This window comes from Euprymna scolopes, chromosome 13 (genome assembly GCF_053919585.1).
Source record: "Euprymna scolopes isolate OS-2025 chromosome 13, ASM5391958v1, whole genome shotgun sequence".
Taxonomy (NCBI): Eukaryota; Metazoa; Mollusca; class Cephalopoda; order Sepiida; family Sepiolidae; genus Euprymna; species Euprymna scolopes.
This window is the reverse complement of record NC_136494.1, coordinates 63,634,538-63,657,834: the sequence shown is the minus strand read 5'-3', so window position 1 is coordinate 63,657,834 and position 23,297 is coordinate 63,634,538. Positions and strand designations below refer to the sequence as shown.

The following is a 23,297-nucleotide window of genomic DNA, read 5'->3' as shown; positions in this document are numbered from 1 at the left end:
GAAAAGTTTCTAAGTGTAAATATTTAATTTCAACTGTATCTCTCACGATTTACGGTAACCTTGTGGTTCGGGTCCTTGCTGATGAAGCCAGACATGACTTCTGTTGCCGGGGTTCAAATCTCTCGACTGGTGTTAATCGTGACACCTTGCACTGATGTTTCCCGAAAGGATGAAGCACTAGTGTTTGTAGGCATTTAATAATTATTATAGTAAATAATAATAATAATAATAATAATAATAATAATAATAATAATAATAATAATAATAATAGCAACAACAACAATACTATATATATATATATTATTACCGTTTTATCCGCTTAGTTACACATGTTACGGTCACCGAATAGTATCGACGACCTAGACTTTACATAAATGGTTATTATGATTAGAAAAACGATATTAGAAAACCATAAAAAAGGGGGGATTGCAATTCTAATTCAAAGCAACCTTAGTTACATCCAACGTAAGTGCATTTATCTATTTAGATGCATTGACTATAAGAGCTCTCTAAGAAATTATATTATATAACAAATTATATATACATCTTTAGATTTTTGTAAGAACAAATTTGAAAATGTACGTTGGTATTTCATCAACTTTCAGGAAGACAAAGGACGTTTGAGTTAGGTCAGATAAGTTGAGAGTTCAATTGGTTAATTTTATCTGCTCTCATATATGGTGTGGTAAATTTAGACAATATTCTAAATGACGATAACGCCTTATATCAGCAGTCCAAAAAAAATACCTCCTCATTTGGTTAATCTCCAACACAACTTGACCTGACTTATGACTCTGCGAACCAACTGTTTTCTTTTTCATTATCTTTTTTAGGGTTATCAATCAAAGCGAGAATACATAGCTGCCCAAGGTCCTTTGCCAGGAACCAAAGATGACTTTTGGAGAATGATATGGGAACAAAATGTTTCTGTTGTTGTCATGGTAACACAAGCTGTGGAACGTGGAAGAGTGAGTATATTATCGATTACAAATTATAGGCAAAACATAAATATTAAAAAAAGATATGTATTGTAAAGTTTAGACATATTCTTTATTACTGTTATATATTTAATGCACACACACATACACACACACACACACACACACACACACACATATATATATATATACATATATATATTCCTTTCCCAGTATGTCAATATATATATATATATATATATATATATATATATATTCGAACGATAAAATTGTCGGCTTAGAAAAGGTGATATGATTCCATTTCCCTTTGATGAAAACCGGGTTATATTTTTGTTGTTGCAGATCATCTACTGGTTGGCCAGTTGTGTACAAATTTCAAGAGCGATACGAGCCTTCTAGCATGTCTGAAAGTGACACAATGTTTAACGAACAATATCGGAAATGCGCTACTATACAGCTCATGCTCTCTACTGATCGAATTTATCACAACAGGATCATTGCCAGTACCCTCAAAACGCACAGCGAGATTACCACGAATGACAGGAACATGCACAGAGTGATGAAACCAAAATTTCCGGCCACGGGTATGGTCTTTAGTGCTGTTTCAAATGAGGGCCCCATCATGTCACCTCACATCTTCGAAGTCGGCTTGAAAGTCAACAGTAAAGTGTACCTGGCTGTGCTGAAGAGTGTGGATATCCTCTGATGCAATGAGGCGACCGCTGGCAGACCTTGAGTGTGGCAGCTGGATTCAGTACCGGCCTAAGGTCCAAAGAGACCCAGACTTGGTTTCAGAAGGAGTACTACGACTTTGTACCCTTCTCTTATTTTACCCACTTCTCTACCGACCTGAACACGGTGGACGACTTCGTTTGGTCATACGTCGAAAACATCACCAACATGACCTCCCATAACATCAAATCCAGCTTGATCGCCGCTATCCACCAAGTATTCATCGAGCTTCACGCGGCACTGTTGGAAATAGTATGCTTTCAGTTCCGGACCCGTATCGAGGCAGTGATTTAAGTTGAAGGCGGCTACATAGAATATATGTCAACACTACTACATAATCAAGTTACCTGAATTGTTTGTTCAGTAACAGTTTTAAAATAAATCTGTAGTGTTGTTTTCATTAGAGCTACACTTTTATCGTTCAACCCTATATATATATATATATATATATATATATATATATATATATATATATATATGGGGGCCGTCCTCTCAGTTCTAAGAGTGACCACCTCCCTCATTTCGTCTTTTTCTTTCTCTCTTACTAACTCCTATAATTTTATGTGTTAATAGGTGACTATTCAAACTCGCCAAATTGCAATAGATTTGGCACATCCGATCAGTTTTGTTTGCAATTACATTTTTTTGAAGTGCAAGATAGATTTTGCGCATTTACGTAAATGGCCAACAAGAGATTTCCATATATATCACAGTTAGCGTGGTAAATATGCGGACTCGTCGCTGGACCCTGTTTACTGTTGCGAGTCAAAAGTTTGTAAGCGGTGTAATGCGTATAGCTATTCTAAAATGATGCTATGGCAATGTTAAGAGGTTCCTTGAAGAGCATTATATTCTCTGTTTGAATTTACCTGCACAATCTCCAAATCTAGGTTTTATCGAAAACGCATGACATTACATCAAGTAACAGATACGCAATGATGAAATTTGAAATCTGAGAGAACCTTGGGCAAAAATTAAAGAAAAGTTTTGGGCGCTTTTCCATCGGAGTATTGCTGCAGACTAATTCAAGAAATGCCTAAAAGATTGCAGGCTTTCAAATTGCAAAAATGCTATGCTACTAAATCTTAACAAATTCATTGTGTTCATGTTGTAATCGTGTTGAATTAATATTCTAAAGTTACATTTAAATAACAATTTTACATTGTACGGAGTTTCTTTGTTCCGCCTTAATTTGAAGTTATTTTTTTTAATTGACGTGATCACTAGGATAGTTCAATTAAAATTCAAATATGAACAGGTAAAATAGGTAAAATTATAGAAGAATAAAAGGCGAATCAAATGAGGTATAGGTTGTATAAATAGTTACATTCGATTTAGCTTAAATTTGCGGCTTTTGAAAAAATGGCAAGTGCGAACTTCTTTTTGGCGCTACTGTATATATCATATGAATATTTGTCAGTGGGGGCGTAAAATGAATCTTCTAAACAGAGCTGTTTTACACTAATTTCCTATCCACTAAATAATTAAAACCAAAATATTTACTGCTTAACTTTATATTTATTCTATTCCTTTGTTCTAATGTTCATTCGAAGCATACACTAAAAGTGTTTTAAGAAGAAATTACTACTTAGAGATTCTGGTTTGATTTGTAAAGTCGTTATTACAAAACTAATCTTACTTTGTGCTTGATTTAGTTATTCTGATGTTCTTTAATATTTATCAGAACTCTTCTGAAGATTACACTCAAACCACGCCTTCTTTTTTTTAAATAGAGGATAAAATAAGTTTAATACCTATTAAAAACATACAAACATATAAACCCTTATCCGGCTATATTTCCTCAGTCTTCTGCGATATTTTCTTGTCAAATTTTTATTTGAAAGAATGTTTAATTTATTTATATTTCCTAATTTCAGATAAAAAGTGAAATCTATTGGCCTACGGGAACAGATCCAGTCTACTTTGGAGATCTTGTGGTTCAGCTGAGATCGGAATCAAACCTTTCTGATTACATTCTCCGGATTTTGGATGTCCAACTGGTAAGTCGATCAGCAGGTCATTTCGTTCGTTAAATAAAACTCTTAGTAAAAATATTAGAGAAATGTTGACTACCCCCTTAATCTTATCTCTCTTTTATCTCTCTCTCCCTCTCCTCTCTCTCTCTCTCTCTATATATATATATATATATGTGTGTGTGTGTGTGTGTTTCTCTCTGTCTCTGTCTCTGTCTCCCCCTCTCTCTCTCTATATATATATATATATATATATATATATTGTGCTATTACAATACAATTAGCAATATATACATAAATATTAAGATTATATTAGAATTTGCTTTTATAATGGAACACTCTGCTGTGTTTTTTCCATTGTACTTACAAGCAATATCTCTCCCTCTCATTATATATATATATATATATATATATATATATATATATATATATAAATGTGTGTGTGTATGTATGTATGTATGTATGTATGTGTGTGTGTGTATTGAATTACTAGCAAAAGAATTTTGCAAGAAAGGAGTTTGGATTAAAAGCGATGTATTTATTTTTTAAATATAGTTTTATATGTTGAAACATTTCTTCCAACTCTCTCTCTCTTATTCTCTCTCTCTCTCTCTCTCTCTCTCTATATATATATATATATATATATATGTGTGTGTGTGTGTGTGTTTGTGTGTGTGTGTAGTCTAGTAACTGTTTCAAATTAATATTAAAAGCCTCTTTATTTGTACATTTGCTTTTCTGCTAACATAAAACAATTTTTATTGATACTGTGTTGGTTTATGTGTCGGTGTGTTAGTTGACTCGAATAGAAAATAAGAGACAAAATCGTAGAGCACCGGGTAGACGTCTGCGCGCTTAGAATGTAGTGTCGATTAGAGCGAGAGTCACATTGTTTAATTATATTTACAACTACGTCGTTGGGAGATTGAGCCTACATTATCACGCGAACATGGCGTCCTCTAGCTCAAAACAATTATCTCAAAGGGAGATAAATCTGGCCATCTGTTAAATTTAATTTCTTCACTCACGTGTATTTTAAGTTAATTTAAGTTTGTTAAATGAGATAAGAGAAAAGCTTCACATTATTTATTGTCCGTACTGAGAACAGATTTGTTAGGTAAGAAAAGAAAATCTTTCTCAAGGTTCTTGAAAATTGTTAATGTTACCATGCTTGTTTTATTCAAGTTTGTATTATTTGTTTGAAATATTATTTTGAAAATATTTTAGGGCGAGCAGAAACGAGAAGTAAAGCATTTTCACTTCCTGAAGTGGCCTGATTTTGGCTGTCCGGCTAACACATCTCTGCTAATTAATTTTATTCTGACAGTTCGATCATACATGCCATACACAGCGACGGGACCGACAATAATCCACTGCAGGTAAGCATTCGACAAATTTAATTAAAACTATATACATATCTGTCATACAGTCGCAAATGAATTTCTCACTATGTATGCGTTTAAAAAAATTTAATGAAAAAATATGGTGATATTAGTGGACGGTGTGAGATGAATTCTTGTACATCTATTATATAAATCTCATTTGTCTGTTTAAATTGTGTATGTATGTACGTATGTATGTTTGTATATCTGTCTAAAACTTTCGACAGAGGCGAAGGATTTTCACGATATATATATATATATATATATATATATATATATATATATATATATATATATATATATATATATATATATCGTGGTGAATCCGACCCTTCGAACGACAAATATAAACAAAAATGGCTAAAAACATTAATTTCTTCACCCTCAACTGGGCACTTTTCTACGGAGTGGGGTCGCTTTTTTCGCCGATATTTTCGAAAGTCCCCTCCTCTTTTCGAGTGCCTAGTCTTAATTTGAACCTTCGTCACTTCCGGTTTGGCAGTGTGCGCAAGAGGAAAGACGTCACTTTTTCATGTTTTTTTTTCCTCCTTCGCAGTACGGGTTCGAGCCGGCCTGCCTACTACCATTTTTTCTTTTTTGCTCAACACACACCTCCAAAACACTCCGACAACGCCGGGCACCCATGCTAGTTGAATTCAATAAAAATACCACTAATTTCGGTATTGTCGTTTTTATTTATGCGTTTAACTGATCAGGTCTACGTACCTTTTTCCTGCTTCTATACTCTTGAGATGAGGATTAGTAATTTGTATTATTTAGATTCTTCGGAATAATTGTATCATCTTCATTGTTATGCTTGTTATATTTCGGTGTGACGTAACCGATAAAGTGCTGAGTAAAATTCAGTTTTAAGCGAAACTTTTCTTATAGGTTGAAGGGTCGACAGAATATATATATATATATATATATATATATATATATATATATATATATATAAACTTTTTTCTTCATTTTGGTTTCGGTTTCGATGCAAGCTGATACACCAAATCATATGGATGTATTTTTTATTTTTGAAATCACAATTTTATAATATAAAAGAATCGCTAGAAAATTGACTCTATAATAATAATATACGAAATCTGTGTAAATTAAAATATCATATTTAAGCGTATTTTACGAAAGTACTAGGCCGGGCGTTCCTGCTATGGTTAGATAAATGCTTTTGCATTTTTAACAAAAAAGCTACATTAATATCAAGGCATCTCCAGTCACGCTGAACATTCACAGAATGCCAACATCAATATATTACATATGAAAGAGTCCAATGTCGAATTTCCACAGGTCCCGCTAGTTTTAATAGTTTAGATTATTCGGACTATTATTCTCATCTCTGGTGTTATTTTTACCACTTTTTCTCTGATATAACCACCGACATATAATAACTGCGTCTTCACAAACTTAGAATCTTTACTTGATTACCTATACATTATATATAAATTAAACTTTTTATTTATTTCACGCAGGTAGATTTTTTTTTGTCGGTCAGCAATAACGAAGTAAAGTGTTAAATAGTCCTCGCGCGAAAGAGCAGGACGCAAAATGTTTTAAATAATAATAATAATAATAATAATAATAATAATAATAATAATAATAATAATAGAATAACAATAATAGAAAAGACTTTCGCTGGCGAGGACTGCTATTGACCGTAACCAGTTATACATTCCTTTTGAAATTTTCATCTCTATTTTTCTCGTTATGTACTGAATATTTGTTAATGAAACCTATATGAAATATGTTCCTTATTAAATTTTAAAGATTTTCTATTCTGAAAGAAATTCCAAAAAAATTAATCTAAAAAGTTATTTTAAAGTTTTTGTTTAAAAAATTCAGATTTTCTCATTATTCAGACCTGCATTATAAAGAGGGGGTTGGGGTTAGGGTTGCAAAAAATGAGTTGTGGTGTGAGAAATACAAACTGAAACAGAGAGAATATTCAAACCTGTAATAATACAAAGAGGAGGTAGCAAACATGAGTTATGGTGTGAGGAGAAATACAAACTGAGATAGAGAGGAGAAGATTAAAATATAATCTTAAAAAGATAAGATACAAGTTAGAAAAGCATTTCATCCAAGGCATGAAAATTGTTAAACAAAATGTTTTTACTATAGGCTTTAAAAATAAAGGTACAAGATTCAATTTGAAATTTATTTATCTTCAAAGTGCACTTTTATAAATTTTACAAAGTAAGGTATAACAATTTAATTTAAATTGAATCAAAAAATTACCTTGGATTTATTTCATGTAATGTACATTCTGTTGCAATTTAAAAACATTATCTTCCATCCAGCATTTAATGATACAGACATAAAATTTCCAATGATTCTTTTTAAAGTACAAAAGAATGTGCATTACATAAAATAAATCCCAGTTAATTTTTTGATTCAATTTGTTGTTCTTAACTACAGTCGCCTATATAAGAATTGAATTTTCACTCCTTAAAAGACAGTCATTTATAACAAACGCTTTTAATTGTTATGTCACGGTTAATGAAGACGTTTGGATGTTCAATCATCCAATACAATATGCGAATAACAATGATTCTGAGTAATTTGAATAATCCAACTAATCCAAATTACGAGTTCTAGTCACTCAATCGGAAACGCTGTTACTTTTAAATATATTTTACTTTCCAAAAAGTCTAGGCCTATAAAGCAATATTATCAACGGTATTCATCTGATCGATATTATTTTCATCTCCAAAGCGCTGGCGTCGGTCGGACAGGAACTTTCATTGCCATCGATTGGTTGCTGCAACACATTCGAGAACACCAGGACGTTGACATATTTAACCTGATCTTAGAGATGAGAAACTACCGTGTCAATATGGTCCAAACGGAGGTGAGTGATCGTTTTTAAGTGCGGGCTGGCATTTTGGATAATTTATTGTAATATCTGCTTCTGTTATCTAACGGAATATATCAAAATTGTGGAAGTGATTATCAATATATCAAAAAGGACCGTTCAAACAATGTCGGTCCAAACACTAAAATTTCGACTTATATTTATACAGTAAACGTATTTAAACTATAATACTTTTTATATCAGTTATTTGCTTGTAAATGTAGATTTCGGACCCTTTATACTTCAAAGGCCATGTACAACCGCGATTAAGGTGCTTTTGTTGAATCCAACGATGAAAATTTATTACATAAAATATATACAATGAAGCTGCTAAATATTTGCAGTGCAAGTAGTATTCAAGCTGAAAAAAAAAACAATTTGAATTCTAAAGAACCAACTTGCATGTTTTATTGTTGTACTGATTAATTGTAATACACTAATGTAATTCACTACACTTTATAAAATAATACTTTATATGATCTGGCAGTTATTTACGCATGTAAAATATTTAAATTGCCACCTTAAAAAGAAAACTCCAACACCGGAAGATAACCTATTTATTTAGTAAGGATTGTTTCTTTTTTTTTTTTTTTTAATTCTTACAAGGTTTATTAACAGTTGCGTTTTCGTATTGTCTTCTTCATAAACAATTCTTCTTCATAAAGAATGCAACATTGAATGACAACCAACACGTTGTGGTTTTTCGTTTTTATTGTAACAACGAAATTTATTTCTTCACGGTTACATTACTGCTGTGACGTCCTTCACGTCATCGTCTTCTCAGATGTCATTCACACCTCTAACATGATCTCGAACGTTCTTAACGCTTCTAATGTGATATCGAACGTTATTTCCGTCCTAACGTGTTCCTTTTTAAGGGCTTCATATATATATATATATATATATATATATATATATATAAGCTTGTATATTTAATTGTTAAAACTAAAAAACACATGCCAGCTTACATAAGGTGTGATTTAATTTCTGGGCAACACTGGGATCCCCTTCTCGTGATCAATAAGAATGTATCGTAATGTTCGCATACGTGTCATCTTGCGATCCTAACCATGCATTTTAAGGTTCGTCAATTCCAGAGCTTCATGCCCAATAACTATGTATTTTAAAGTTCCGCTATCTCAGCATATTCAGGTTCAATTGTCTTATGCTTTAATGTTGAGCGGAATCGTGTGTTCACATTGTTTTGTATTCTCTTCGCAGGATCAATACATTTTCATTCACCAGTGCATTGCTGACCACTTGAGACAAGTGGAAGGCGGATCAGCCGAGGAAGGTGAGTTGTAATCATGCTTCATTACTCTTGCCAGGGTTCTCCTGTTCAATTGATCAAATTAATCTGAAAGTAATTTAATCTAACCAGTTGTATGCATTATTGTTGTGCAGTTCTCTTTCTCGTAGAAGACCAAACGTAGGCACTCAGATTGTTCGAAAGGGATATTATTATTAAATTTTACTTAAAATGTTTATATTAATATGTAAACAGTTCATATAAATACACACACACACTATATATATATATATATATATATATATATATATATATATATATATATATATATACTAGCGATGTTCGGGTTGTGTTTAGATATATCTGTTATGCCTAGGATATTAACCATCTTTTATTATTGTATGCCACTACCGTGTGAATTTTCTTTTAAATATTGCATTCAAATTTATTTGCAACTGTTTGAATGTCACAAACAGTATTTCATTTTGCATATAGGTCTCCCATTTAGTTATTGGTAGTCGACCAAACGTATAACGCAAAAAATAAATAAATAAAAAAACAATCGACCATAATATGGGAGGAGGTAATAAACATTCTTAGCTATTTATCGGGGTGGAGCGTGAACTCACATTATGTGGGGAGGAGTGGAATAATAATGCTGTTATCAGTCTCATCATTCCCGAAGTTGTTTTTCGTTCTTGTAGTTAGCGTTTCCAACCAAATAATTTGGATCAGCAAGACTAGCAGTTGTTGCCCGGGATTGTTTACATAATAAAACTCTCTCATTCAGCTCTAATTACACCTAATGTATTTTTTCGACCATCACAGGTGGTGAGGTCACATTAACCACCTTTGCTCACCCAATTTCCAAAAGAAGAGCTTGAGTCCACACATTTCTCCTCCGTCCCTGACCTATCCTTAATCAGCCTCGTAGCTTTTTTAGTCGCTAACAGACAACGTCCAACGATATCTCATCGCTTGCAACGTTAGCTGGTTTGTACGGGCTTTTTCTTCGACTACCAGTACACCTGCAAAAGAATCAAAGTGCATGCAACATGTACTAACCATGCAAAAGGTATATATGTCCTTATATAGTTTATTATGAAAGCAACAATTCAGTTCTAATTAAAAGCGATTACTCGCTTTCCACTGAGTTTTATTTTTTCGTCATGTTATCTCCTCTTAGACCATTACCTAATCTGATTTGGAGTTAAATGCTTAGTTCAATAATAATTCGCAAAAAATGCCTTATAATACAGCTTTCCCAAAGTACACTAACCTTCATATTCATTAAGCTACGGAAAGATGCCTCGTTAATTATATAGCTGCTTCCTAAAATTCTTATTCGGGAATAGCTTGTCTACGAGATTCCAACTATTTCAGAATCCGATTATTTATTTAACTGCCTGGTGATTGTTCGTTTATTTCCTTTATTCTCGAGAACTACTTATTCTAATTGTATTTTCATACACACCAACTGGTCACACCTTAAGTACTAGCCTGATCGCCAGTAGAAACACCCAGCGATATGCCCCCACATCGCCAACGTCGAAGTCGCAACTCGGGCGGACCCTTGCCAGACCACACCCTTGAGTGTAAGAGGGGAGATCACCCAACCAAAGACCCCCAACCGTTCCGGTTGTCTTGTCGCTAGTGTGTAGATTTATCTTTTGCTCAGAGTACAAACCCTATTATCAAATAATTTCTATAAAAATTATCAAAAATTCTGGAAAACCGTTTAATTAGTTCTACGTAAAGAATCATTAAAAATCCAGAAACCAGCGTTCAAAACAAAGCAGAATTGGTTCTACCCCCCCCAAATAAAACAACAAATTATCGCAATCCGAACAACGTCCGATTACCCTGCAGCGAATTCCCGATACTAATTCCATTTGTAAGTCCTCGTACTGTTTGATTGACGGGGTCAAAGGAAAATTTGAACTGCTTGCGAGCTGCTTGGTGCAAATGATATACAACGCTGTTTCTTGTCTTTTTTTTCTCTTTATTTTTGGCTAACTGGTTTTCCTTTCTTTTTTTTCTTCTATTCTAAAAACATACACATTATGGTTTGTATTGTTTACATTCACGTACAAAATCGTAAACTCTTCTTTTGCTTCTGTTGTTACATTCATCTGTCATATAAAATTCAATTACCATCCCTATCGGCGGTTTCAAATCCAAACGAACACATCTTCGTTAATAATTACAACTGAGGCAGAGTTCTTGACTACAAAAATATCTAAAAAATTGAGAATGCAGTATCCTTATCCGGGTGCATTATAAAAATCAGAACAACGTAAGTACCGGCGGTTTCTTTTTCGCTAAGGATCGGTGTAAATTATCTACCCCTGTACATTCTTATGTAAAAATCTATTTTCTGAACTATTTATTTTCAAATTCAAAAATATTTCCATGCCTCAGTTTAAATGCATCCAAATTCTTTTCATGACTTTTACAAAATTTAATTTTCAAACATATAACTTTCTACATTATCTCATTTTTCCTGCCTGAAAACAATTATAGATCCTAATGACCGTCTATTTTGTCAGTTTGAATGGCCCTCAAATTCTTGTCAATTTTTTTTCAATTTAATTTTCAAAAGTATAATTTTCTAAATGTTTTCATCTTTTCCTTTGAAAACAATTATCGAGCCTAACGACCGTCCATTCGTCAGTTTAAATGCTTTCAATTTATCGTCAAGAACAAACCGGCATCAGAACACATCTAATATTTATTTTTAGCATTGCATTTTTAGTTATTATTTTCCCTCTCTAGAGGAACCAGTTTAAAAGCACAAAATAACATCAAAGCACACGCGACAACTTTTTTCTCCAAAATCAGAATTAATCAGTTTAAAGATCTGATTATCGTTATAAATAAAATAACATCAAAATACATAGGACAACATTTTTTTTTCCAAAATCCGAAATAAACATTATATATATATATATATATATATATATATATATATATATATATATATATATATATATATATATATATATATATAATTGATTAGTTTTTTTTGGAAAAAGAATTCCAGCAGAGTGCTCAATTAAAAGGAAAATCCAAATTTTAAGAGCGTACTTTGGCTGAAGAGAGCTTGATAAGGATACCTTAAACGGGCCTTATTATCGGGCTTGAAACCGACGGTACCAATGACCTGTCTCAACTAACAACTTTCTGTACACAAAATAAATAAATATATATATATATATATATATATATATATATATATATATATATATATACACAGGGTGGAGAACCAAAATTTTCAATAGTTTATGAAAAGACTTTTACAACAACGTAAGACGAATGACGTTTGTAGATAGTTACGACAATTAATTTGCCACACAGAAATACATAAGAGAAAATGTTTTTATATAATGTAGCTCTCTTCTTTCTCAATAACTGTTGTCACACGTCTCCTGAAATTTCCACACATCTTCTTCAAATACTCGTAGACAACATATTCCATTCATGTGTAAAATAATCTTTGAGAAAGTTGACATTGCTGTGCGATATTCCACTGGTAACATGTTCCAAAACGCTCCAAATAGAATAATCCAAAGCTTTAATCTGGGCTAGAAGGTGACCATAAACATGACTCCCAAAAATTAATGACATTTGATTTGCAAAATTCTTGTATTTTTCTAGCTGTATGAGCCGGAGCACCATCCTATGTCTATACATAATTTCCATTTGGACAGTTTGTTTTGAGACATGGCAATACCTGATATCTAAAATTTTATAGTAAGTGTCAACATTTATTTTCTCATCAGGTTTGTAGAATTTTATGGGCATCTTTTTCCATCAGAAGCTACACCACCAAAAGCCATAACCTGAGCAGGGTGTTTTGTCCTGGATGCCCTTTAACCTCAGCTGTTGATGCTGAGATGTATCTGTTTAGAACAGCATCGACAGTGAAAATCTTTCCATCGAAAAAGATCATTACAATGGAAGGGTTTTTCTTTAGCCATGTAGTAATTTTCTTGTACCTTTCAAGCCTTTTTTCTTATAGAGCATTTATCAACAATTGTTTCGGCGTTGTTGTATAGGATCTTGCTGTCTACCGTAAGGTCAGTTGCCATTTTTCGGATGGATTTTGTTGGATCTTTTTGAATCTTAGATTCAAGAGTTCTAATAAATGTTTTGGTACATTTTTTGTTGCTTACCCCACTTCCAGTCTTTCGAGTAATAGCTTTTCTCATAGTCATTTTCTTCTTTACATTGTAAACCCTTTTTTCGGACATTCCCACTATTCCTGATATCTCCTTCGGTGAGACGTGCACATTCAGCAAATCACACATATTTGAGGTTTGGCCACCTGATTGCTCACATGGGTAAACATTTCTGAAATGATATGGATAATAAAAGTAAATATAGTATAATGACATCAACATATGTAAGCTTTTAAAACAAGTGGCGCAATTCTTTCTTACTGAGAAAATATAACTTAAAGTTCACTATAAATTTTGCTTCCCCGCCCTTTCTCTCTCTCCCTCTCCCTCTCTCTCTCCTTCCCTATATATATATATATATATATATATATATATATATATATATATATATATATATATATATAGAGAGAGAGAGAGAGAGAGAGAGAGAGAGAGGGGGAGTCTAAAAAGCAGATTTTATTTTAATGTATTAGCAAATGTATTAATACTATTAAAAGGACACAGTACCCATTCTATTGTAGATATATAATAAGCTCAATAGGTATAGATATCCTAGAGCTATATTAATACTGAGTATAGCGATTCATAATTGTGAATTAAAAATCAGTTTCAAAAGGAAAACAAACAAAATCAACTAGATTGTACGATCGTTTCTGAAACGATGTTCATTTTATTCAAATGTCAATTAAATAAAATGAACATCGTATCTGAAACGAAAAATATTTTTGAAGTATAATTTCTCCAATTAAAGAATATAATAAAAACGTGTATTATACGGACTTTTATTTAACATTCAATATGGACACACCATTCGCTAGCAGCTTTGCAAGTCAACTATAAACCGCATCAACTGATTTCACAAGAAACCCATACAGGACGGAACTAATAACTTAAAGTTTTCTCCCTTCAAGATTAAATCAAATTCATATAACAGATCTGAAAAGAAAACAAACGCATGGATTTAATTACCACACATTAAGGAACATACACAAAAATTGAGAACCATATTAAAACATTTTAATAAATTATTAAAATAGTTATTTTTAGTTATTTTAATAGTTAAATTATTTTAAATAGTTATAGAAATGATTAAAATAGTTATTTTAGAATCAAGAGTTACTTTCGAGTAACCATATATATATATATATATATATATATATATATATATATATATATATTAACAGGCAAGCTAGCGTTGCGTAGTCATAAAATACGCTTAAATATTATATTTTAATTCATGCAGGTTTCATATTTATTATTATAAAGCAAATACTGTATTGATTATTATATTTTACACCAATATATAGTTGTGATTCAAAAAGTTAAAAAATATGACATCAGCTTGAATCAAAACCAAAACATATATATGTATATTTCCAGCCTTATTCCTTACAATCTGACCTAATTCAATACACATACAAAACACATTTTACATTTTAATGTGTTACTACAATCGATATTCAACTTTTACTGTTAGTTCAGTCGAAATATTTACACACTCAATTATATAAAAAATGCACAAAAAAGCAGAATTATGACACAAATCAGTACCACGGCGACTTTTTGTTGTTGGACTGAGCTATGGGTATGTTTATTCGCAAGAGGATAATAATCGCAGATATACATTTTCTCGGAAAAGTATATTGTTCCTATTTACTTGCCTCTACGGCAGAGTTAGACACAAGGTGGTTTTTAATGTAGGGAAAACCAGCCACCCCCAAAAAGGGCATTCTGGAACAAAAACAAAAAAAAACTGCCTTAATCTAAAAGTATTTCTTCTTAACTGATCGAGGTCAGAAAAAGTGAAGTGTAGTATAAAAACAGATACTACACTTTGCTCCTAGCCAAAATGAGAAGTTTTTTGTTAATCGCCTAAGACAGCCCTAGTGCTGTATATTGACGGGATAAGTCAATATTTTGTGTAGATCAGAACGCGGTTAATCTAGTGCGCCGTTTTCTAAAAACATTTATGGCCTTGTGTCTAACGTCTTTACAAGGAAGTAAATAATAATAATAATAATAATAATATATATATATATACATTTATATTTTAATATATATATATATATATATATATATATATATATATGTTGATTGGTTGTTTTTGTTTTATGGCATATCAACCCTTTTCAGGTTATTTAATGCCGAATCCAGTGATTTTGAAAAAATATTTTTTTAATAGAATATATAGTTTTTTCTTCAAGTCGGTTTCTACTTATCCCATAGTTAGAACACTAACAGGTACTATCACTCCGGGTCAGAGTGGACCTGGGAGCAATGACAATTAAAGGGTGGCTTCACACTCCCCAAAGCCCGCAAGCTGGGCCCTCACCATCGAATATAATTTAAGGTCATATCCAGGACCTATATATATATATATATATATATATATACCCGTTCACATACACCTTTCACGATAAAGCTAGAACCCAGAATTAGATAGAATCGAGCAATTGCATCGACAACGGACAACGCCAGACCCAAAGTGGGTTTCGATGTACTGCATCACATCAATGACGTACTCCGAACTAGGCGCGAACCCAGGTCGTCGCACTCATGAAGTGTGCAATACTGACGACCTAACCATATGGCTATCTATTGTCTATGCTTCGATTTTTTAAATTCTGATATTTTTATCCAGTTCTACATTCTACGATGTGACAAGCAACGCGTCCTATACAACTAAGATAGTTACTGCTGGTATACAGGCGGTAGATATCACATCTACAAACATTAACTGAAATTAGCCGACTCCCCAGACACGATTTCGGAACAACCTATTTGCTGAAGGACATCACGTCCCTGCGAAGGATGACCCGCTTTTTCTACACATATTAGACATTAAGAGGAGATTATAAATAGATATATAAATACCCGTTCGTTGTCGATACAATTGCTCGATTCTATCTAGTTCTGGGTTCTAGCTTTATCGTGAAAGGTGTATATATAATACACAGGTCTTGTAATAGCTCGACATTGTAGCATGGAATCTGTAATAAATGTATAATATTTATAGAAATAATATATAAAAATAACACATAGTGAAACGAAATCAATACTTAGTTCATTTGCGTTTAATTAGTTTGCATAATGCATTTGAAACATTATCCATATCATGTAGAGAAATATGTGAGTGAAGTAGGCTGAAACAATTGTATGTGAATAAAAACCTTTGCGCAGTGAAACGTTTTTCCATACATTTGCAATCCGTGCATTTTGCTGGCCTAATAGAATGACAACATTGAAAACGAACCGTTTGCTTCCATTAGTCATGTCGGTTGTCCAATAAGATTTTACTCATGAATGACAATAGTAAAAAATCGATTGTTATTCATAAAAAATAAATTACTTGCTACTCTTCAGGAGAACAGGGGATAGCTCTACTAGAGTATATACACTATAGAACATTGACGAAAATGCCGATATCATGAATATTAATCAGAAAAGCAAAACACATATTAAGAACAAGTAAGCTTTGTCTTAACAATACTATTACCGTTTCATCTTCATTATTGTTCTTAGATTTTTTAAAAGGAGTTTTGGTTTACACATGAAAGAATAAGTGTTCAAAAAAAAATTCTTTTTTCAAAACTATCTCTGTTTCTCATCAGATAGAAAGTTGTCAAAAAGACCAATATTTTGGAAAGTAATAATCAAAGACAAAAATATATAAGAACAAATACAATTTTATAAATATGGTTTTCTGATATTATTTCTTGTGGAATAAATATCAATATTGAAATCTATTTCATCTCCATCTTGATATGAAAAATTATAGTAATATTTTATCTTATATTTTTCAGATGTCTTCATGAATGATACACAGATGTAAAACATATTGGAGCTGCTGCAGGCCATTGCGGCCTTTCATGGAAATACATTCCAGTGATAAATATCATCAAAACATTGGATGGTAATATATATATATATATATATATATATATATATATATATATAATAAAGTGAACTGCTTTTATCCAGCTCATAAATTACATATTTAATTTACAGACATTGCTCTTTAATATACAACATTAATATCAACGCAGTTTCTCATTACTCAATATATAATACATGCATCATAACTAAATGTACATATATACTTTCGAATAAAAACAAACCAATATATATATATATATATATATATATATATATATATATATATATATATATATATGGTATAATAATAAATTTGACTTGGCACTTTATACGTTATAGTTGCATTTGCTTATTTGTTATTATTTTATTATGCGTTTTTTTCTAAATATGTTCTCAGTTAAAATTTCGCAAGAACCTTTACATAATATCAGACATTTTTAAAGGCTATGACAATGTATTTTGTATACATAAAAAGAATAAATGAAAAATTGAAAGTTATAAAAAATTTTCAAATTCAAATTTTTCATTTACCGACGTAACGTGCCGGACCATGATGATATCGTGCTGTTGCAAGAATTCTCGAGGTATATCTCCAATCTGTAGTGGAATGGGGACAAAAATGGATGGTCACATTCAACGCTGTCAAGACTAAGCTTGTTTCTTTCAATAATTACAAGAAACTTTCTCAACCACCAATAGCAATGCCTAAGAACACATTACCCGAATGCACTTCCTTTAAACTCCTCGGCCTAACGTGTACAGGAACATGAACTGGAACAGATACAGTGAGAGCATTGTCAAGGCTGATTCGAATAAGGTGGGCTCTCTCTGCCGTGCTAGAAAACTACTTACGCCTGACAGTGTCTTGCACCTCTATAAAGCCACCATTCGCCCATGTATGGAGTACTGTTGTCACATTTGGGCTGGTGCATCTGCTACTTGTGTCTCAGTCCTTGACATGTTTCAAAAGAGAGTCCTGAACTGTTATCTAGGCTTTAGCCTGTCCGATCGACGAAATGTTGCATCCTCTACCTTTTCTACAATTACTTTAACGGTGAATGCTCTGATGATCTACAAGCACTTGTACATCCTCGACGTGAATGCCCCAATAAACCCGACAAGCAGCTAAATCCCACCCCTTCACAGTAGAGATCCCTAGTTATAACAAAAGCCTTCTACTCCAATAGTTTCTTCCCCAGAACTTCTAGACTTTGGAACTCCCTTCCGGGATTTTGCTTATCCAACTGTACTGACATGCAGAAGTTCAAGTGTAATGTGAACAGCCACCTTGCTACTCATATCCCTTTATAATACCCTGCAACTTATGACCCCGATAGTAGCCCCCTACTTCAAAGTGGCACTGTGCCTGGTTGGGGGGTGATAATTGAATAATAAAAAAAAATATCTCATTTTCAAAAAGAAGAAAGCTATGTACAGCCACCCTTTTCCCACAAAATTGCATCGTTATAACATTCAAACACATCTCCAGACACACTAGGAATGATGCTTCAAGTAAACTACAGCATCTTCCTCTAATTAATATAATATAATATAATATAATATAATATGGAACAATCTCGGTTAAATATTGCAACCGATAGTCCTGAATGTGTTCTTTTATAATTACTTCTGAATCGGTTAAATAAAATCTGAGAATATTCTCTTTTTTGCTCTTCTTCATCTGATTTGGCAACTTATTCCCCAAATATATTCTTCTATCAGCAGAAAACATATAATCGGTTAATTGATATAGTTTATTCTTTAAATTTGCCTCATCAACAACTTTCCATATCGAATAGCTATATAAAATGCCCCCCATATTTAGAAATGCTATAAAAAAGCTTATAAAATCTTAATTCATGTTTCATTTTTCACTCTAGTAAAGTAGTTAATCCAAATCGTGACTAGAACACGTGGCAAGATATTGCGCCGTGTATATGTAAAAAGCTATGTTTTAATTCTAATGAATTTCGAAATTCATGTATTAAATACTGAGGTGTTCAGTAATTTTTTGTTGCTTTTCTAGCAAATACAACCCTCAACTTTCACATAGTTTTTTCTATCGTGAAAGAATACGAGGGGCGTGCAATAAGTAATGCTCATGACCCACTTCCCATAGCAGTAGAGCAAAGGAACTTGGCACAGTCATTTATCTTGCTCTACATAGGAACCACCCCGACTTATGCATTTCCCCCATCGTTTGGTGCAGCCCTGGAGACCGTTTTTGTAGAATACCCCAGGTTGGTCCTCCAGCCACGACGTGACTTTAGAAATCAAGGCTGCATCATCTGGGAAACGCTTTCCTTTCAAAAACAACTTCATGGCTGGGAAGAGGTGAAAGTCAGAGGGTGCAAGGTCAGAAGAGTAGGGAGGATGTCCCGCGTCTTCATTTTGATAGCTTCCCTTAATTTCCTCAAAAGTGAAGCATAATAGGCTCCTGTAATTGTGGTACCCTTTGCCAGGAAATCTGTCATCACTACTCCGTCCTGGTCCCAGAAGACTGTGAGCATGACCTTGCCAGGGCTGCACCCTTGTCTTCTTTGGAGGTGGTGAGTCCAAGTGCTTCCACTGCATTGACTTGGCTTAGGTCTCTGGATCATAGTGATACACCCAGGTTTCATCCTGTGTAATCAGTCTTTTGAAAAACTTTGACTTATCTTCTTGGTACATCTCCAAATTCATCCTCGAGCACGCGATGCGTTTTCGCTTCTGGAATGGTGTGAGCAACCTGGGAATCCATCTGGCAGGCACCTTATGCATATGCAAATTGTGATGAATGATAGTTTCAACAGACCCTGTACTAATCTTGACATCTTGGGCTATTTGGCGAATAGTAATGCGTCGATCTTCCAAAATAGCAGCCTCAACTTGACGGACAGATGCCGCATCAATGGCAGAGGAGGGGGCGACCAGGTCTGGGAGCTGTTTCCACAGACTTCCGGCCATGTTTGAATTCACGATGACAGCGTTTTACACGGTCATAAATTTCTTTCATTTCATCAAAAGTCTCCTGTGGTGTGCGTTCTTTCAAATACAAAAACCGGATCACTGCTCGACATTCAACAGGCTCCATTTCACACCTGACTCAGTTCAAACACCGGCAAAACAGAATCCAAAATTAGTTCAGAGCTATAATTTACCACATAACCCGTAAACATATAGATTATTACACCTGCAAAATTTCAGCTAGATCAGACAACTGGGAGTTGGTCAGGGGCATTACTTATTGCATACCTCTCGTAGAACTTATACAACACTGACTACGTAAAAAACGGTAATGGCTATGAAGATAGGTTCATGACGAATGAACATTAACTTTCTGCCTCAATAAAGAGGCGTTAGAACCTGAAAGGATGATAACATGATAAAAGAATAAATACTATCCACAACAAAAGCGGAAGGTTATCCTAATAAACAATACAATACTACACTTTCCCCCCTTAAATGAAGCAGTGCGTAAGAGGAATCATGTCAAATGAATATATCCTACACAGTACTCATACGAGAGAGTAAACTCTGTCAGTAGTCACCTCTTCTCTACCAAGAGGAGGTAATGCCTGATATGATGGTAATCAAGGTGATTAGGCATATACTAAATTTACCCTAAAGTAGAGGGTAAAAGCCGGTAAGATTTTATTGTAAGATGGTGCGAAGATGCGTATGCAAATGCACGGGGAATGACCCCATCCGGGAGGAAAACAAATACTTTTAAAAGGAGATCACGTTAGAGACGGCAATAACGTTCGAGATCACGAGAGAGGCGTGGATGGCGTTCGAGAGCATGGTCACGGGAGAGACGTGACAGCGGTAACGAGAAAATGAGGAAATAAATGTCGTTGTACAAAAAAAACAAAAAAAAAACGAGTTGAAGTTTTTTTTTTCTTTGTCTGTTCGCGACTGTGGGTTACAACGTGTTGGTTCCCAGACAACGTTACAGTTTTATGACAATCTAACACATATTGCACTACTTTCCCCTACTTCGAATAGAAGAAAGTAGACCTTGGAAAGAATATCTTCCTCAAAAGAGAATATAGCACTTTATAGGATTCCCTATCCCTTTAAAAAAGGAGGGGGTAATTCCTGTACGTATGTTCGCATGCAGTAAGAACCACTACTAAACTACCCACCTCCATTAATACATAATAAAATATATTTTCGATTAAACCAAAGTGCTTTTTTTCTTTAATAAATAAATAATAAAAATGCTTGATTATAAATAGGGCTATGAAAACATATCCCTTTCCCTGATTTTGATTCTCAGGTATATATCCATTGATATCTTATAAGTTTCTTTATGTAGAATGATGTGGTTCTCGGGTGATTAATTATGTCTAACTGTGTCGGATATGTACTCGAGAGTAAAAAAACAATGAAAAGAATATGCTGTTGTCCTAGCCCTCGTCATAGTGCATTATTTTGAATCTTTCCTCGGCCTCTTGACTAAGATCAAAATGGACGCCAATGAAATGTAATCTCTGTAAAAATTTAGGTTTCAATAAAACGTTTTCAAATTTGGGTTTGTCTTAAGTGGGACAGTCTCTGTTATGAATGCGGTATTGTGTCAACTGAGATATTTCTAGTTAAGAGTAGGATCGACAATTTTAAGTATTTGAGACTTAGGATAACCAACTACACCCATTGTCCCAACACTTTTGATTGGTCGTGTGCCTAATTTGTTCAAGTTATATTTTAAAAAAATATTTTTTGCAAATAAATATTTCAAAGCAAAACGATACTATAGTTAAACAAATTATAAAATTTTAAAGCAGAAGTTTTCTTGAAAAATACCTTGTTTGGATATCACAGAAAATTAAATTTCGACAAACTTTTAAAACTGTAATCCTTTTTATTAAATCACTTTCGTTGATATTATTAATACTTATAACAGTATTATTGTCGAAAAAAACAATCATTGCGCATATACAGGGTGGAATGATAAAGTTGTCGTCCTAAAGAAAACACCGCAGCTTTATTTCAAAACCTATATTGAACAGATCAATTCAAGTAACTTGATTATGTAGTAGAGCTGCCATCTAATCAATGTAGCCGCCTTCAACTTCAAGTGCTTTGATACGGGTCCGGAACTGGGAGCATGCCTTTTTCACAAGAGTCGGAGGGACCACGACAAATGCTCAGCGGATGGCAACGGTCAGAAGTAGTCCAGCGGGTTTAGGTCGGGAAGGAGGGAGGCCTGTGAGGAAAGGGTAAAAAGTCGTAACACTCTTTCTGAAGCCAAGCCTGGGCCTCTTTTGACTTCTGAGCTAGCACAAACTCCTGCCGTTCCACCCAGGTCTGCTAGCGGCCACCTGATTGAACCAGAGGATCACCACACGTTCCACCACACGTTCCACCACAGGTCTGCTAGCGGCCACCTGATTGAACCAGAGGATCACATACACGTTGGTGTTTACTTTCAACCCGACATCGAAAATGTGAGGTGGCATGATGTGGCCCACACCAAAAACCATAACCGTGCCTGAAAATTTTGTTTTCACCACCGTGGGCACGTTCTTGTAATTCGTGGCAATCTAGAGATGTATTTTGAGGGTACTGGCAATCGTGACTTCCTGCATTAATGATTCTCTAGCGTCTGTGTGTATAAAAGTAGTCATTTATAATTATAATTATTTCCGCCCTTTTAAGAAGTTTTTTAACAGTGGATCACTGTTTGTGAAATAAGTCGTTCAGATCGCCTACGTGCGAGATCGCGACTTCCGTTCACTTGATCACTGAAGATTGTTCTTAATAACGTTTATGCTTGTATTTGGCTTTATACAAGTTTAATTTCACTTAATTCTCGTTGCGACTGACGGTGGCCATGAGGTTTATGTTCTTTTCTAATGAAATTAAAGATGATTTTGTGGCTGGGTTCAAATCCCAGCGGCAATAGTGATACCTGCACTGATGATTCCGAAAGGAGTAAAAACTAGTGTCTGTAGGTATAAAAATGATTATGTAAAATTGTAAATCTCTGTCTCTGTCTCTGTCTCTCTCTCTCTCTCTCTCTGTCTATATATATATATATATATATATATATATATATATATATATATATATATATATTAGTATATATATATATTAGGTTTATGCAAAAATAATG

The 23,297-nt window shown here is 33.7% G+C and overlaps 1 protein-coding gene across 3 annotated transcripts in view; it reads left to right on the top strand.

Moving 5' to 3' along the window:
- LOC145292050 (receptor-type tyrosine-protein phosphatase H-like) overlaps positions 1–17,517 on the top strand; it is a 337,274-nt gene extending 319,757 nt beyond the window's left edge. For 2 of the 3 annotated variants that reach the window (XM_080138077.1, XM_080138078.1), the window contains 6 exons: positions 834–968; positions 3,548–3,670; positions 4,871–5,022; positions 7,753–7,888; positions 9,113–9,185; positions 17,125–17,517. In XM_080138077.1, the coding sequence (XP_079994203.1) occupies positions 834–968; positions 3,548–3,670; positions 4,871–5,022; positions 7,753–7,888; positions 9,113–9,185; positions 17,125–17,153 (648 nt within the window). In that variant the 3' untranslated portion in view covers positions 17,154–17,517. Of the gene's footprint in view, positions 1–833; positions 969–3,547; positions 3,671–4,870; positions 5,023–7,752; positions 7,889–9,112; positions 9,186–12,797; positions 12,894–17,124 lie in introns of all 3 variants that reach the window. The other variant, XR_013869540.1, reaches the window with a different exon arrangement.
- Positions 17,518–23,297: the final 5,780 nt, after the last annotated feature.